Below are 13,932 nucleotides of genomic sequence, written 5' to 3'. Positions count from 1 at the left end.
TTCCCTGCTGCAGCTTTAGATAAACCCCGCGGACTCAACGCCGTCAACATCACCGACTCTGCCGCTCTGCTGCTGTGGCAGCCGGCCATCGCCACGGTGGACGGCTACGTCATCACCTACAGCGCCGACTCAGGTATGGACCGACACCACAGCCATTATGATGAAGATGCAAAATCCATTTGTAAAAATAAGAACAGTGGCGCCGAGCCACAAGTACTGTATTTTACCAGAGTTAAATACTTGACGTAAGTGTTTAAACTGAGGCCATCATCGTGTTGTCCAGTGGCCCCGGTGATGGAGCGAGTTTCAGGGAACGTGGTTGAGTTTGAGATGAGCTCTCTGGCTCCTGCCACCCACTACACGGTGAAGGTTTACGCGGTGAGAGACCTGGCCAAGAGCGCCGCCACCACCACTGAATTCACCACCGGTGAGTTCTTACATCGACCACACTACGTGAAGAGGATTAGAGAGGACGCCTGACCTCTGCCCTCTGTCCAGATGTGGACGCTCCTCAGGATCTGACCGCCAGCAACATCCAGACGGAGACGGGGATGCTGACCTGGAGGCCTCCTCGCGCTGACATCACTGGCTACATCCTCAGCTTCCAGTCGGCTGACGGTGTCATCCGGGTGAGTCAACACCACCAGTGGGAGGAGACTAAACTCACCCCTCATTCTGTTTAGGTTTTGGGATCAGAGGAAAGTGTCTTGCAATTTTTCTGAAGTGCCCTTCTTGTGACAGGAGGTGGTCCTCAGCCCCACGGCCGTCTCCTACAACATGGTCCAGCTCAGCGCCTCCACAGAATACTTGGTCAGACTGCAGGCCATCGCCGGGCCCAAGAGGAGCAGAGTCATCAGCACTGTCTTCACCACCAGTGAGTGCTTGGCCCCTCTGTGAGGACTGAGCCACTCAAGTGAGGTCCTCACACTCCTGTGTTGTGTGTAGCCGGTGTGCTGTACAGGTTCCCCAGAGACTGCTCTCAGGCCTTGCTCAACGGCGAGACGACCTCTGACTTGTACACCATCTATCTGGGTGGAGACGAGAGCCAGCCCATCCAGGTCTACTGCGACATGACCACTGACGGCGGAGGATGGATCGTACGTGAACTGACACCTGAACTGTAACCAGCCGTCTTGTCAATGCCTCCGCAGCGGGTCTCAGTGTCTGTCTCTAATCTCTCTCATGAGGAGCCATGGTCTCGTCCCTGTTGAGTCAGCATTCACGTCCATTTGTTAGTGGGATGAAAGCTGGAGGGACAATAAGACACGGTCAACTGGACAAACCTCAACCCAAATGATCAGACTCAGTGGCCACAGGCCCAGAACCAGTGATGGGTAGATGAGGCATCATGAAACAGTGTTGCAGAACTGATGAAACAGTGTCATCATTTTCAGAGGCCACTAGATGGCGCTCTTGGTTTAGAACTGATGTCACTGAATGAGTTGTTCAAGTCCAAACATTTTACAGCAGACAGCGCCATCTGGTGGCCTCAGAACATCAGGACACTGCTTCATCAAACCTGATCCCCCATCACAATGATCCCCCATGATTCTTTTCATAGTTCATTGTTAGGACAGCAGGTCGTCGCAGCATAACCCAGGTAGCTGACCGACCCATGTTATGACCGTATTATATTATATTATTCTGCCTAGGAATCAGACGTGCTCATTCTTTAGTACCAGATCCGAACAGATCTGGGCCGGATCTCAGCTGGATCCTTGGAATGGACGTGGTCCAGATCCGGAACAGATCCCAGAGTATGGCGGCAGCTGTGGGTTTTTCTGCACCATGGAGTCCTCTGGTGGATGCTTACGTCACAGACATGAAGAAAAACGCTTTTCAGATTCGTAGAATTGAGTTTATGAAACTCGTTTCATGATACTTGGATAGGCTTATCACACGGATGTCTGAAAGTCATATGTCCTACTTTCGTCGCAGGTTTTCCTCAGACGTCAAAGCGGCAAAGTCGAGTTTTTCCGCAACTGGAAGAACTACACGGCCGGCTTTGGAGACATGAACGACGAGTTCTGGCTCGGTGAGTCTGATCTCTTACTCCCAGAGGTCACGGTTCAGTTAGGTTTGGAACTGATCCTCACACCTGCTCCTCAGGTCTGTCTAATCTGCACAAGATCACAGCCGGGGCCCAGTACGAGCTCCGAGTGGACCTGAGAGACAAAGGAGAGACGGCGTATGCCCAGTACGATAAGTTCTCCGTGTCGGAACCGCGCAGTCGCTACAAGGTCCACGTGGGAGGCTACAGTGGAACAGCAGGTGACAACCAGTTCTGTAGATTTCTGAGGAACAAGCTTGAGATGCGGGTGAGTGAACTGGCGTTTCCTCCTCAACAGGCGACTCCATGACCTACCACAATGGCCGCACCTTCTCCACCTACGACCACGACAACGACATCGCCGTCACCAACTGTGCTCTGTCCTACAAAGGAGCCTTCTGGTACAAGAACTGCCACCGGGTCAACCTGATGGGCCGATATGGAGACAACAGTCACAGCAAGGTACGGCCACCTGGTGCCCACACCATGACTCGAGTGGACTCCTCCAGCCCACTGATCTTACAGAGAACGAAGTGCGGTCCATGATTCTGAGTCTCTTTCCCTCCTACAGGGAGTCAACTGGTTCCACTGGAAAGGCCACGAACACTCGATCGAATTTGCCGAGATGAAGATTCGACCGTCCAACTTCAGAAACTTGGAGGGGAGGAGGAAACGATCATAGATGCTGCGCCATCCGCAACACAGCTACGACTCTGTCTGGACCCCCATCCTGTGTACACCCCCGACCCCCCTCCCGCAGCAACCAAAGCCACTGCCAGGATGTGTGCTGCCGCCCCGGCCCCCTTCTGCCCCCTCCGTCTCCTTGTGGTTGCTTGTGGAAATGCTGCCAGTGTGGATGTTGATGTGCATGTTACGAACTGGACTCAAGTCAAACCCACACACTCACCTCACGCACCAAAGAGAGCAACGACATCACAACAACCCCCCTCTGGCCCATTAGTGTCTGCTCTCACAAGGACTGGCTCTCTGTAACTCATCTCTGTAACAGTTCTAGAAAGGTAACTTTTGTTTGTCTTTGTTCGACTCCCATCCCACCTCCCTTCCCCCCCCCCACACACACAGACTCACACACTCCCAGGTCTCCTTCTGCCCAACCCGACCCAGCGGGTGCTCGAGAAAGTTTCACAGAAGCGTATTTCCGTCGGCCTGCACACTCTGCAGACGGCGACATTTCCCACTCCTCCGCTGAGGCCCTGAAGGCATCACGCTCCAATCACAGTATTGTTTTCTTTTTTAGTTTTTTCAAAAAAAGCTGAAAGAAAATGTTTGATGTGTTCACTTGTTTGTTCGATGACTCCAAGGCGGGACCTATTATTTACTATATTATAAAATGCGGTGGTTTTCTTCTTTGCCAAATGTGAATACAGTAAATATATGTGGAACAAGAGAATGTTGTGTCGTGATGAAAAAAAAAAAGAAACAGTCCAATTGAATCGACATAGTAAAGTCTTTATGTTCATGAAATAGTGTTTGGACAGGCCGAAACTAGAGAAACCCCGCCCCCTCCCCCTCCTCTCTGAGACCCCCCCCCCCCGTCCCTGCTGCTGAGCAGGACACTAAACCACTGACCTTCTAAAGAATGCCTGTGTAAGTTAAGTTTGTTCTGCTGTTTGGTTTGTTCATAACAGAGTTTCTCTGTTGATGGTATTACAATAAAACAATTTGTTTAAAATGACAAACAGCAGAGGGAGTTTTCTTGACACAGTGTCTACAGCATATGCTCCTCGTGGTACAGGTCACCTCACCCACCTGGGGGCATCCGAACCAGGCTTCAAGGTTGCAGATCAGAATCAGAAAAACGGTTTCCTCTTAGAGATAAAATCTCACCTGCTCAGACGTGTTCAAACAAAGTGGAAACATGGCAGCAAATGCATGACGCATCATGGAGCTGGACATGATAGCGTGTTTTTCACAGAAAAATCCTGAAAGAAACTTCATAAACTATGGTTTTTATTGTCACCAATTCAGTGAAGTCAGAACCTTCTTCTCTGTTTCGATTGTTTGTTTCATGTTTTATTTTTTTTGGCCTGCTCACAAGGACTGGATTTGGTCAGCCAATAGACGCAGCTGTGCATCTGAATCACAGTCTGGATTGTAGCTGTTCCTTTCTGGATTGTTGACAAACCTGATTTGGTGGAATAAATACATGAACCGGGTGCAGCAGGAGGCGCCCAAGATAACAGTTCCACTCTATTAACAAGTCACCTGTAGCCCAGCCATCGAGCCCCCCAAGCTTGGAAACTAGCTGGAATGAAAAGCTGGAACGAGTGGAAGGATGGTGTTTTAAGAGGGTCTCACACAGTTCCCAGAAAGAACCAAACACTCGACTGAAAGTGGCAGACCATCTCTCTCCCTCTTCAAAAACACGCTCTGCTCTCTGGCGGCTGTAGTGACGGTCCCTTTCCTGCGCTGTGTACCTTTTCAATGGAATACATGGACACAGCTTGACAGCATTTTTATTTGTTGGGATGGATCGCCTGTTTTTAGTGAGTGAAAAATTTGTTTGCAGAGGTGGCAGAGTCACTGTCTGAAGTCAATGCAATGTAGGGTCCTGCAAAGATGTAAGGCCTGTTGTTTCTGCAGCCAGTTCTGAGTGAAGGGAAGTGTCTGTGGCTTCCTACTGCCTGCTTCTGTCACCACAGACTTTAAGAAGGCCGAGCTTCGGTTTGCTGTACGTTTCCATTTTGGCTGCTGTTGCACAGGAGCGACATGAGTTCCAGAGCCAAGGCAGCATTTCTGCTCATCCTTCTCAGCGTCCGAGGTAACGCTCGCCGGTGTGGTTGTTTGGTCCATGCTGCAGCTTGGTTCTCATTAATGGCCGCTCTGGTTCATTCTCCTCATTTGACTCTTCCTCTTGTTAGACTCTGAGCTTCGTTCGTGCGCAGAGAGACAGGCTCATTTCAGTTTGTTCAGGCCACTCGTGGTTGAGATTCTCTGTCGGTTGTGCGTCACATATAAAAACAATCGCCATCATTGTCTGATGAAACTTGATGAAACTGATCATCATCTGACTCTTGTTCTGAATTAAAGTTTCCCTTCAGTTATGAAAGTGATTCGATTGAATCAGATCTAAAAAAATGACTTGAGATTGCTTCCCCTGCCCTCCTCCGAGGTTCTCTTGTCATGGCGCAGCACATGAAGGAGAGAAGAAGCAACAGACAAATCATGCCGCAGCTGTTGGAGACGGGTTTGAATTCAGACGTTCGTCCATGTTTCGACGACGCTCCGTGTCCTCACAGGTCAGCCAAACTGAATGCTGCCCAAGGGTCCACACTGGTTACCTCAAACGTCTCAGACGTTCACCTCCACTGGCAGTACTGACCTTGACGTGTGAAGCGACACGTGGACACACCGCAGAGCTGACCGCACCGTTGTGCTTGTTCTGTTTCCATTCTGCTGTCAGACCACAGAGATGCAAGTGCACTGCCAGGAATCAAAGCCTTACCCCACCGTCGTGCAGTTTAGCTTTGAAAACCAGTGAATGTCATTCTGCTCACACTCTTTTCAATGCTGAAGGAAAATGCCAATATCCTGACCTACATCCAAGATTGGTGATAAACACAGAGTCCACCAGCAAGTGTAGACTGTAAACCTGATGCCCTGCCTTTTCACGCGTCTAGGTGTCGTGAAATGATCAATATTTACTACTGTATTTTGAAACAAGTTTGCAATTTATGTTCTTGTAGAGGTTCACAGTCAGAATGGCTGGGAAGGGATCTACAGTCCGTCCATCTGCGCTGTCAGAGGGTCGACGGTGGAGATGGAGTGCATCTACAAGTACCCGCCTCCGGCCACCAAAGTGCTGAAGACCTTGTGGTTCCGTTACGGTCTGGATAACGCCCTGGAAAGTCTGGAGTCCTTCCGAGAGTACGTGGGCCGAGCACGGCATCGGTGCAGCGGCCAGCGATGCACACTGTCGATATCGGATGTGACGGAGGAGGACGCCAGAAGGTTCAAGTTCAGGTTCATCACCGACGTAGCGATAGGAAAATACACTGTGCCGCCTGGAGTCACTCTGACTGTGACAGGTTGGTCAGTCTTCGATTCTAGCAGAGAGAAACGCTGTGACTCGTCATGTTGTCATATATATATATATATGTCCTCTCCTTATTCCTCAACAGAACTGCGGGTGAAAAAGCCAACATCTCAGACTTTAGCAGTATGTGAAAGCCTTTGCTCATCTCCAGCTGGAGCCTATGTTTGGTACGAGAATGGAGTGAAAGTTGGCTCCGAAACAGACATCCGCTATTCTGGAAACTTCAAGAGCAGCTTCAGCTACTCCTGTGCAGTGAAGGGAAACGAGAAACATCCGTCTCCAGCCGTGTGTACGTGAGGCTGTGTCGCCTATCTGACCTGCGCCAGATGTTCTTGTCAACTTCTTCATTGACAGCTGATGCAGCTGGAATAACTGGTGGAGGTTACCAAGCTCCTGGAGCCATTAGAATAAGAAGTTATATGGGGAATATACCCATGGTAAAATGTTTTGGGGACACATTTTAACCAACTGACTCTCGTCAAGTGACTTGTGCGTGACGGCAGAGTCAGGCTTCTGCTTCACATGCTGGTGCACAGCCGTTCCAATGGAGTAAAAAGGTGTCCCGTCCAGATGCTCAGACGCTCTCTTCAGTATAGTACATTCATTGTCACTTGCTATAACTAGCACTTCACAAGACTCTTCTCCTTCCTGGTGGCACCGTTGTCAAGTCACTGGGACTGAAACAGACGATTGTTATCCACCAAGTGACACATTGTAATCTGCAGCTTGAAAGGAGCGCCATCCCATGGCTAACCCCAACCTTTCTCCTTTTTTTGTGTGACGCGATGCCTTCGGCCTCAGTATAGGACGCAAGGCTCACTTGTCTTGAATGTGAGAATGAGTGGTATTGGCTGGAGCTGTAACAACAAGGTCCACTGGACATAACATTCGACACCCTTGCTGTGAACCCTTGCTTCTTGGCCACCTCCATCTCCGCTTATGTCACAACATGGGGAGCTCAGTCTCACCAATGAGAGCTATGGATGTTGATCACCACATTGTCATGGCCCAGAGCGTCACCTTTTCCTAGAAGCTTCAGACATGCAATGCTCAGACCTCTGCATCTGAGAGGATGTCGAAAGGCTCTCCCTCTTGGCAACGCTCACCATCAGTCTCTTTGTCTTGCAGGTGTTGACGACACGCACTGCAACCAGGTGACCTACAGAGGGAGCAGAAGAGTATGTGCTCCAGTAGGTTCCTCAGTGAAGCTCTCCTGCACCTATACTTACACCGGAGCTCTGAAATCACACTTCTGGTTCAGTGCTCATTTGAGTCACCTGTGGAGAGATCCATCTGTGCCTGAAGACATCTGTGAAGACGCCCGGTTCACCAGCCTCGAGGATTACGACCGAACCTGTCTCCACTCTGACCATCACTGACCTGAGAGAAAACGATTCACTTTCAGTTTCAGTACAAGTTCACCACGTCAGAGTTGGATTGGAGGAGTACTCTACATGGAGTATCTCTGACTGTGACAGGTACTGATGAACGGCAGAAAAACATCTTCGGATACAGAGCAGAGCTCTCTTCAACATCCATGCTTACATTCTACAGACCTTTTAGCTCCGATTGAGTCCCCAAGTTTCCTCTATCTAAAGGTGAAACCCCATGATGTGCTCCTCTGTCCTGTTCAGTTCTCTGGCTTCTATTGTTCCCTCCCAACATTTTCAGCTTCATATTCTTGGCTTTCAATCGCCACTTATAAGATTTTGTCAGCTGTGGTCTGGAGGGACATAATGGTCACTTATCTGCTCCCCTGTGTGAGTCCTGTTGTCACTCTGACGGGGGAAGTTTCCTCACTGACATGTTCACCCTTCTTCTGCAGACAATCCATCAGGTCCCTCTGTGGTTGTGAGTCCTCCTGGCGTGGTCATCGAGGGCCGTCCAGCAAATCTGACTTGCAGTTTTGATTCCAACAGAGGTTTTAATTACACCTGGGAAAAGAGGCCCTCACAGTGGGAGTTGGTGGCCAAAGACCTTGTCTTCAGTCCTGCCCGGTCTTCAGACTCAGGATGGTACTCCTGCTCAGTCGATAGTGAGTTTGGAAGGAGGACGTCAGCGACAGTCTTCATTGATGTTGAATGTGAGTTTAGCAGCTTTGTTTGGTGGTGGCCTTTAACCAGAATGACCAGATGCCAAACCTCCTCCTGGCCAGATGCCCCCAGACCTCCGTCCGTGTGGGTGACCTCGGATGAAGTGAGGGAGGGCGCTTCAGTCGAGCTAAACTGCAGCAGTGATGCTAATCCAGAGGCCAATTACACCTGGTACAAGGAAGGAGACACTGTAGCATCGGGAAAGAGCTTCACCATCGCTGGAGTCAGACGTGAGCAGGCGGGGAGTTACCTGTGTAGAGCCCAGAACCTCAGAGGACACAGCGAGGCGGCTGTGCGGCTCTCCGTCGTGTCAGGTGACGTTGGTCCATCAGTGCTGCCACAGCTCAACAACCAAGTGTGAAATGAGATCTTGGTTCAGTCATGGAGGAATTCACACCAACTTTCTGCACCATCTTTTATAGAGTCCAACACTGGGTGGTTTGAAGGTCCACTGAAAATACCCTATGTTTCCATCACTGGTCTTCTCCTCCTGCTGCTAAGTCTCGCTGTCTTCCTCCTGCTCAGGTAACACCTTCTGACTTTGTCCTGTCCTGGTACCCAAGGTTCAGAATGTGACTTTGATTCCTTTCGAAGATTCAAGCCCTTCAGGGAACATCCAGAACCTGCAAGGAGGGCAGAGTACCATGTTAAGGTGAAGCACTAAAAACCTTCTGAAGCTGCCGATTCATGTGGTAGATCAGATGAAGACCTGATCTCCCACAAAGGTGACAAACAGACCGCAAGTCTTGTCAGACATGTCAGGGCTCTAGCACAGGTCTCATAGGGACCTCACAAAACCCACCTGTGTCAGACAGATGTCAGAGTTCATTGTGCTTGTCTCCAACGTTGACCTTAAAGAGGAGAAGATGCAGCTGCAAGTCCTGTCCTTTGTTTGTAAGAGGGACTCATTGGTTCATTGAAAGTGTCATATGTGGTGCGCAAGTCAATCATCAGACTCAAGTCTCTCAAACAGAGGTCTCAAGGAGGTAGTGGACCTCATATGATCCAGTCTCAGATCAAGTCCATGGAGCTCCAAAACTTCTGGTCTCAAACAACTCAAACACTGAAAATCAAAGTTCTGTCTTGGCCCTCAAAGATGTGACAAGTCTTGGCCCAGATATGAAGACTTGCACCAGAGAAAAATCCTGACCACACAGCTAGATGCTCTGTTCTTCATTCACTTTGGCTTCCTCTTTTCTCTCTTTCGAGTCGTCCATCTATTCTCAGAGTGGTGACTTGATCCTCATGATTTTTTTTCTCCAGCGAATGTCGACTCGCCAAGGCGGTGACCCAGAAGTAGAGGAGGATGACCACGATTACGTTTCTATCGGCTCCTGTGAGGATCCCATCGACTCACCCGGACTTCAGGGGGAGGTAGAGGAGGAGCGCGTGGTTTGTGTGACACAGAGGCTTACAGAGAAATGAGTCGCTGTATTAGCTATGATATCTTTTGATAAACATCTTACATTTAACGTTGCTTGCTTTTGCCAGCTCCCCCTGGTGGACGGGAGGTTTGATCTGGTGAATCGCGTCCAAAGAAAGTGGTGTTGTTTTGCCTCAAACAGGTCACCTGACCTTGCACTTTCACCACCTCACCAGGTCGACCTTAGCTCCTACTTTTGTATTTTCATATGAGCAGATCAGATGGAGTGAATAAAAATCAGGTGGAAAATACAACTATTCATCACTTTTCTGCTCCATAATTGTTTTATATAAGAAGTTGGGGACAGGTCTTCTGTCTCACACACAAATAACCAGAGTCCTGGCATCAGAAGCAGGAGGAACACAATCACAATATGGGCCAATACTAATGGTCAAAGACTGCCCAAGTGTCGTGAATATAACCGAAGATGTGGAACAAAAACAATGCTCAAAAGGTTGATAAGTTCTAATAGACTGGAGAGATATGTGATTGTTGAAGTAAACTGTGTGGAAAGTTACACGAACAGACAGAATACAATAATGAACGTCCATATAAAACAGGCGAACGGAAATAGACATCGACTCCGTGTCGTGTGCTGCTGACAGAACGCCTTCGAGGTGAACTGTGAACCCCGCCCTCCGCGCCGGACTCTGTGGGACACGTGACGTAAGTCAGCTGCCGTTTCCGTGTTTATGCCCCACTCGAACCGAGCCTGCGGCACAGCCTGATCGCGGAGTGCCATGCGGATTCGCTTCTCAGGGAGGACGCTGACGTTTGTGGCACTTTCCGCGCTTCTCGTCTTCTCCGCGCACGTGCTGCTCGGCAAAGATGAGCCGAAGCCCCGTCCGCTTCCACCTGAGGACTTCCGCCTCTTGTCGCCCCAAACCTACGACTACGTGCTCAACCAGCCCGACTCCTGCCGACCCCGGAGCCCCTTCCTGGTGCTCATGGTCCCGGTGGCCCCGGAGCAGAGGCGGTTCCGGGACGCCATCAGGAGGACCTGGGGCGCCGCAGGTGAGCGCACCTTGACGCGCTTCTACATGGGCGCGCCTGAGGGGGGCCTGGACGGGAGCGCGCAGCTCGAGCTGGAGCGCGAGAGTCGGCAGCACGGTGACGTCATCCAGATGACCTTTGTGGACAGCTACAGGAACCTGACCATCAAGACTCTGATGATGATGAACTGGCTGAGCGTCCACTGTCCCGACGCCTCCTTCGCCATGAAGGTGGACTCGGACATCTTTGTCAACGTGCCCTACCTCCTGCGGCGGCTGCAGAGGTCGCCCACCCTGGCCTTCATCACCGGCTCCGTCATCAGCGACGGCACGCCGCGGCGGGACCCCGGCAGCAAGTGGCATCTGTCAGAGGACGAGTACCCGGAGGACAGCTTTCCTCCGTATGTCTCCGGCGCCGGATATGTCTTTTCTCTGGACCTGGCTCGCCACATATCCTCGGCCTCCAGATTCGTCCGCATGATCCCTATGGAGGATGTGTATGTGGGCCTGTGCCTGCGGGTCCTGGGGGTTCAGCCCGTCTACTCCCGGACCTTCCTGCCGCCGAGGAACCTGTTTGAGATCCGGAAGCTGCACTACGACCGGTGCACATTCGCCAGGCGGATCATCGTGAACGGGTTCGGCCCGGCGGAGCTGCTGCGAGTGTGGCCGGACTTTTCTCAGGGTCACGCCGACTGTTCTTGGATTTAGGGTGAGAGGACCTCAGGGAGCAAACCCTCGAGCTCAGAGGAAGGTTCTGGAGCGACTGACCCCAGACCTGGACAGGAAAGAGTGATCAAGCCACCATGTCTTCCTGACCCAGCCGACCACTCCTGCCGTCCACTTGACCTGCTGCTGACCTCTCCAAGACTGAAGCCAGAAACAAAACCAAAGAAACAAAGCCATCCAAAACGTCAAAGACGAGAGGTTTCACAGGAATATTTACGTTTTCAAAAATGTGTATCTGAGATGCATGTTTCAAAACGTTCAGTTGACCGCGTAAATGTTTTGTCTCTTTAGAAAATGCTTCATTTGTCCCATCAGTTTTGAAATATGACTATTTATATACAGAAATTAGTTATTTATTTACAGATTAAATACTGCTGAACATGTAAGGAATTACTGTTAAACTACTGTTAAAAAGTACCTTTTAAGATAATCTTGACATGACAAACTAATAGTGCAAAATATGAACTTCATTCATTGAGCTAATGAGTTATAATACATTTTTATTTTGAAGAAATATGTAATATTGTTTATCTTCAAGCATTTAATGTATATTTTCCAAAAGGAATATTTAAACTATTAAAAATTTATGCGGATGGAAGATTAATTCATTTAAAAAAATGAAAAAAAGTATTTAAAAAATATATTTAAAAAGCTTGAAGTCAAACTACAATATTTCTTGAAAATGAATACATATAATATATATATATATATATTTTTAATAAATAAAATAAATAAATTTAAATTTGAAAAAAAAAAAATTGAATATTAATTTATTTTGCAGTGAAAAAACGATGTAGATCCCGCTAATGATCTCTCAAGTGGACAGAAAAGCACAGAACAAAATAACCCTCAGATGAAGGTGTTTATAAGGCTGTTGCCATGGTGATGTTGGCTTGGACAGCACAGTCAATTCAGCATGCACTCTGTACCGTGCAACTGTAAGTGTCCACTTTCTTTATTATTCCATAAGTCATTTAGGATTATGACTTGGATTTAATCCATTTTGCTGTTGCAGCGATCTCAGCGGAAACAAAGGTCGCTTTCCCTCGCAGGTAAACGAATGAATGGACTGGTGTGGGATTCATGAACCGAACGCGTCTTGCAGCGCTGGGATCTGCCTCTCTGACCTTTGACCTTTGACTGTCTGACATTGCTGCTCTCCGATCCAAAATGCTGGGACCCAAACACAAACAAGACCGAGCGCTGTGTTCCGTGTCCGTGCCTGCTGCGTCATGACTCCTCGGCCTCCTCCTGTATTGTGTACGTCACTAGACTCCACTTCCTGTTTACCTCGCAAGTGCCTGCGCGTTGTAGTTGTTGGTATTAACCGGTAGGTGGCGCTGTGCACCCGCTTACCACAGCTGGAAAACGACAATCAATGGTTTTTATATTTATTTGAGGGTTTGTTGGAAAGGTTTCAACCTCGTTCCAAGTCTGTTTGTCTTACAGCAAATAAAACTGTAGCTGCTGACAAACAGAGGGTTGTTTCTTTGCCCCCTTCTACTTCATTTAGGTTGAAGCACTGGGTGGAACAGCTGACTCTGGCGGAGGGTCAGTGACCATGGCAGCGCTCAGCGGGGAACGAAAGGCTTTTGAGTCAGAATCAGAATCAGAATTTAATTTATTGCCATGGTCAGAGGGGAGGCCACCAACTAGGACAGTGTTTTGGAATAAAGTGCTGACAATAAATATAAAATAAAGTAAACAACAAAGACTGTTTACTTGTTATTATTAATTATTACTCTTCTGTTTTTATTTTTATTTTTTATTTTCGAGTCACGACGACTTGACTGTGAAGGCTGGATACACGATTCGCTGCTCACCACGTGGGAAGCTGAATTTCTGCTGGTCATATGAACTCAATTTCACATCGCCTTTGTTAGCAATTTTTCAATTAGGGTCAATGAAAGCAGACGGGGAACATGCACGACAGGAGGACACGGACACGCACAGCTGAAGCAGCGAACATACATTTGTGTTCCCTTCACCCTCCTGTCGAACGTTTCCTCAGACATTGCTGCTGAACAGTGAGTTTGATCTTCTGTTCCAGGGCCGGTGAATTGGACTTCTTAAGGGGTACGGAGCCAAATCACAGTAGTACAGGAAAATACTTTCAAATTGTGAAACGCAAATATTTAACATGATGATCACAATTTAAATATATTTAAAAATAGGGAACATATTACACTACACCTTTGCCTAACATGTTATTTGATATATATTTAGTTTCTTTTTAAGTACATTATATTTAAAGATTTTCATTGTATATTGTAAATATTTTAAAATCATTTGTTTTGAGGGACAACAAACGTGTGTTACTCGTTTAAATGATATGATTTTAGAAGAAATAAGATGGGAAAATGAAAATAACTTGATGAATAAATGACCTCATGCTGTATTTCGAACAGAAATATTTCTGATGTAGTTTTATTCCGATGTCACGAGGCCCCAGAGATCCAGGCCAAGGACAGGATGTGGCCCCTGGCCTGCGCCTCTGGTCTGTACCACAATCCTTCTCTGCTTTTAATCTTCCACTTTGTGTTTGTAGTTTTCTTAAGACAAATAAAAAGGTAGAGGTGCACAAAGAACTT

At 48.4% G+C, this 13,932-nt stretch overlaps 3 protein-coding genes across 7 annotated transcripts in view; all 3 read left to right on the top strand.

The window, feature by feature from the left end:
* The window catches only part of tncb (tenascin Cb), an 81,373-nt gene extending 77,649 nt beyond the window's left edge, over positions 1-3,724 (top strand). For all 5 annotated transcript variants that reach the window (XM_053870396.1, XM_053870394.1, XM_053870397.1 and 2 more), the window contains 9 exons: positions 14-133; positions 284-427; positions 499-629; positions 742-874; positions 946-1,097; positions 1,939-2,035; positions 2,110-2,271; positions 2,349-2,512; positions 2,622-3,724. In XM_053870396.1, the coding sequence (XP_053726371.1) occupies positions 14-133; positions 284-427; positions 499-629; positions 742-874; positions 946-1,097; positions 1,939-2,035; positions 2,110-2,271; positions 2,349-2,512; positions 2,622-2,732 (1,214 nt within the window). In that variant the 3' untranslated portion in view covers positions 2,733-3,724. The remainder of the gene's footprint in view (positions 1-13; positions 134-283; positions 428-498; positions 630-741; positions 875-945; positions 1,098-1,938; positions 2,036-2,109; positions 2,272-2,348; positions 2,513-2,621) is intronic.
* Positions 3,725-5,831: 2,107 nt separating this feature from the next.
* LOC128763116 (sialic acid-binding Ig-like lectin 12) lies at positions 5,832-9,625 on the top strand. Its single transcript, XM_053871927.1, has 9 exons — positions 5,832-6,099; positions 6,259-6,396; positions 7,236-7,297; positions 7,513-7,585; positions 7,933-8,190; positions 8,263-8,514; positions 8,623-8,725; positions 8,795-8,852; positions 9,464-9,625. Exons 1-9 carry the CDS (start codon positions 5,832-5,834, stop codon positions 9,623-9,625), a joined length of 1,374 nt encoding a protein of 457 aa, XP_053727902.1.
* A 665-nt stretch (positions 9,626-10,290) lies between these two features.
* On the top strand, positions 10,291-13,808 carry b3galt8 (beta-1,3-galactosyltransferase 8). Its single transcript, XM_053871101.1, has one exon. The coding sequence runs from the start codon at positions 10,364-10,366 to the stop codon at positions 11,321-11,323; it is 960 nt and encodes a 319-aa protein (XP_053727076.1). The 5' UTR covers positions 10,291-10,363; the 3' UTR covers positions 11,324-13,808.
* Positions 13,809-13,932: the final 124 nt, after the last annotated feature.

This window comes from Synchiropus splendidus, chromosome 7 (genome assembly GCF_027744825.2).
Source record: "Synchiropus splendidus isolate RoL2022-P1 chromosome 7, RoL_Sspl_1.0, whole genome shotgun sequence".
NCBI classification, from domain to species: Eukaryota; Metazoa; Chordata; class Actinopteri; order Syngnathiformes; family Callionymidae; genus Synchiropus; species Synchiropus splendidus.
Note: the sequence above shows the minus strand (reverse complement) of the source record. Positions and strands in the feature narration are given on the sequence as shown.

What these genes read in the sequence shown, in the direction of transcription:
- b3galt8 (XM_053871101.1), top strand. Translation starts at nt 10,364, where the DNA reads ATGCGGATTCGCTTCTCAGGGAGGACGCTGACGTTTGTGGCACTTTCC.
- LOC128763116 (XM_053871927.1), top strand. Translation starts at nt 5,832, where the DNA reads ATGGAGTGCATCTACAAGTACCCGCCTCCGGCCACCAAAGTGCTGAAG. An exon ending in AGTATCTCTGACTGTGACAG is followed by an intron (nt 7,586 to 7,932) that starts GTACTGATGAAC and finishes CTTCTTCTGCAG; the next exon opens with ACAATCCATCAGGTCCCTCT. An exon ending in GGGCAGAGTACCATGTTAAG is followed by an intron (nt 8,853 to 9,463) that starts GTGAAGCACTAA and finishes TTTTTTCTCCAG; the next exon opens with CGAATGTCGACTCGCCAAGG.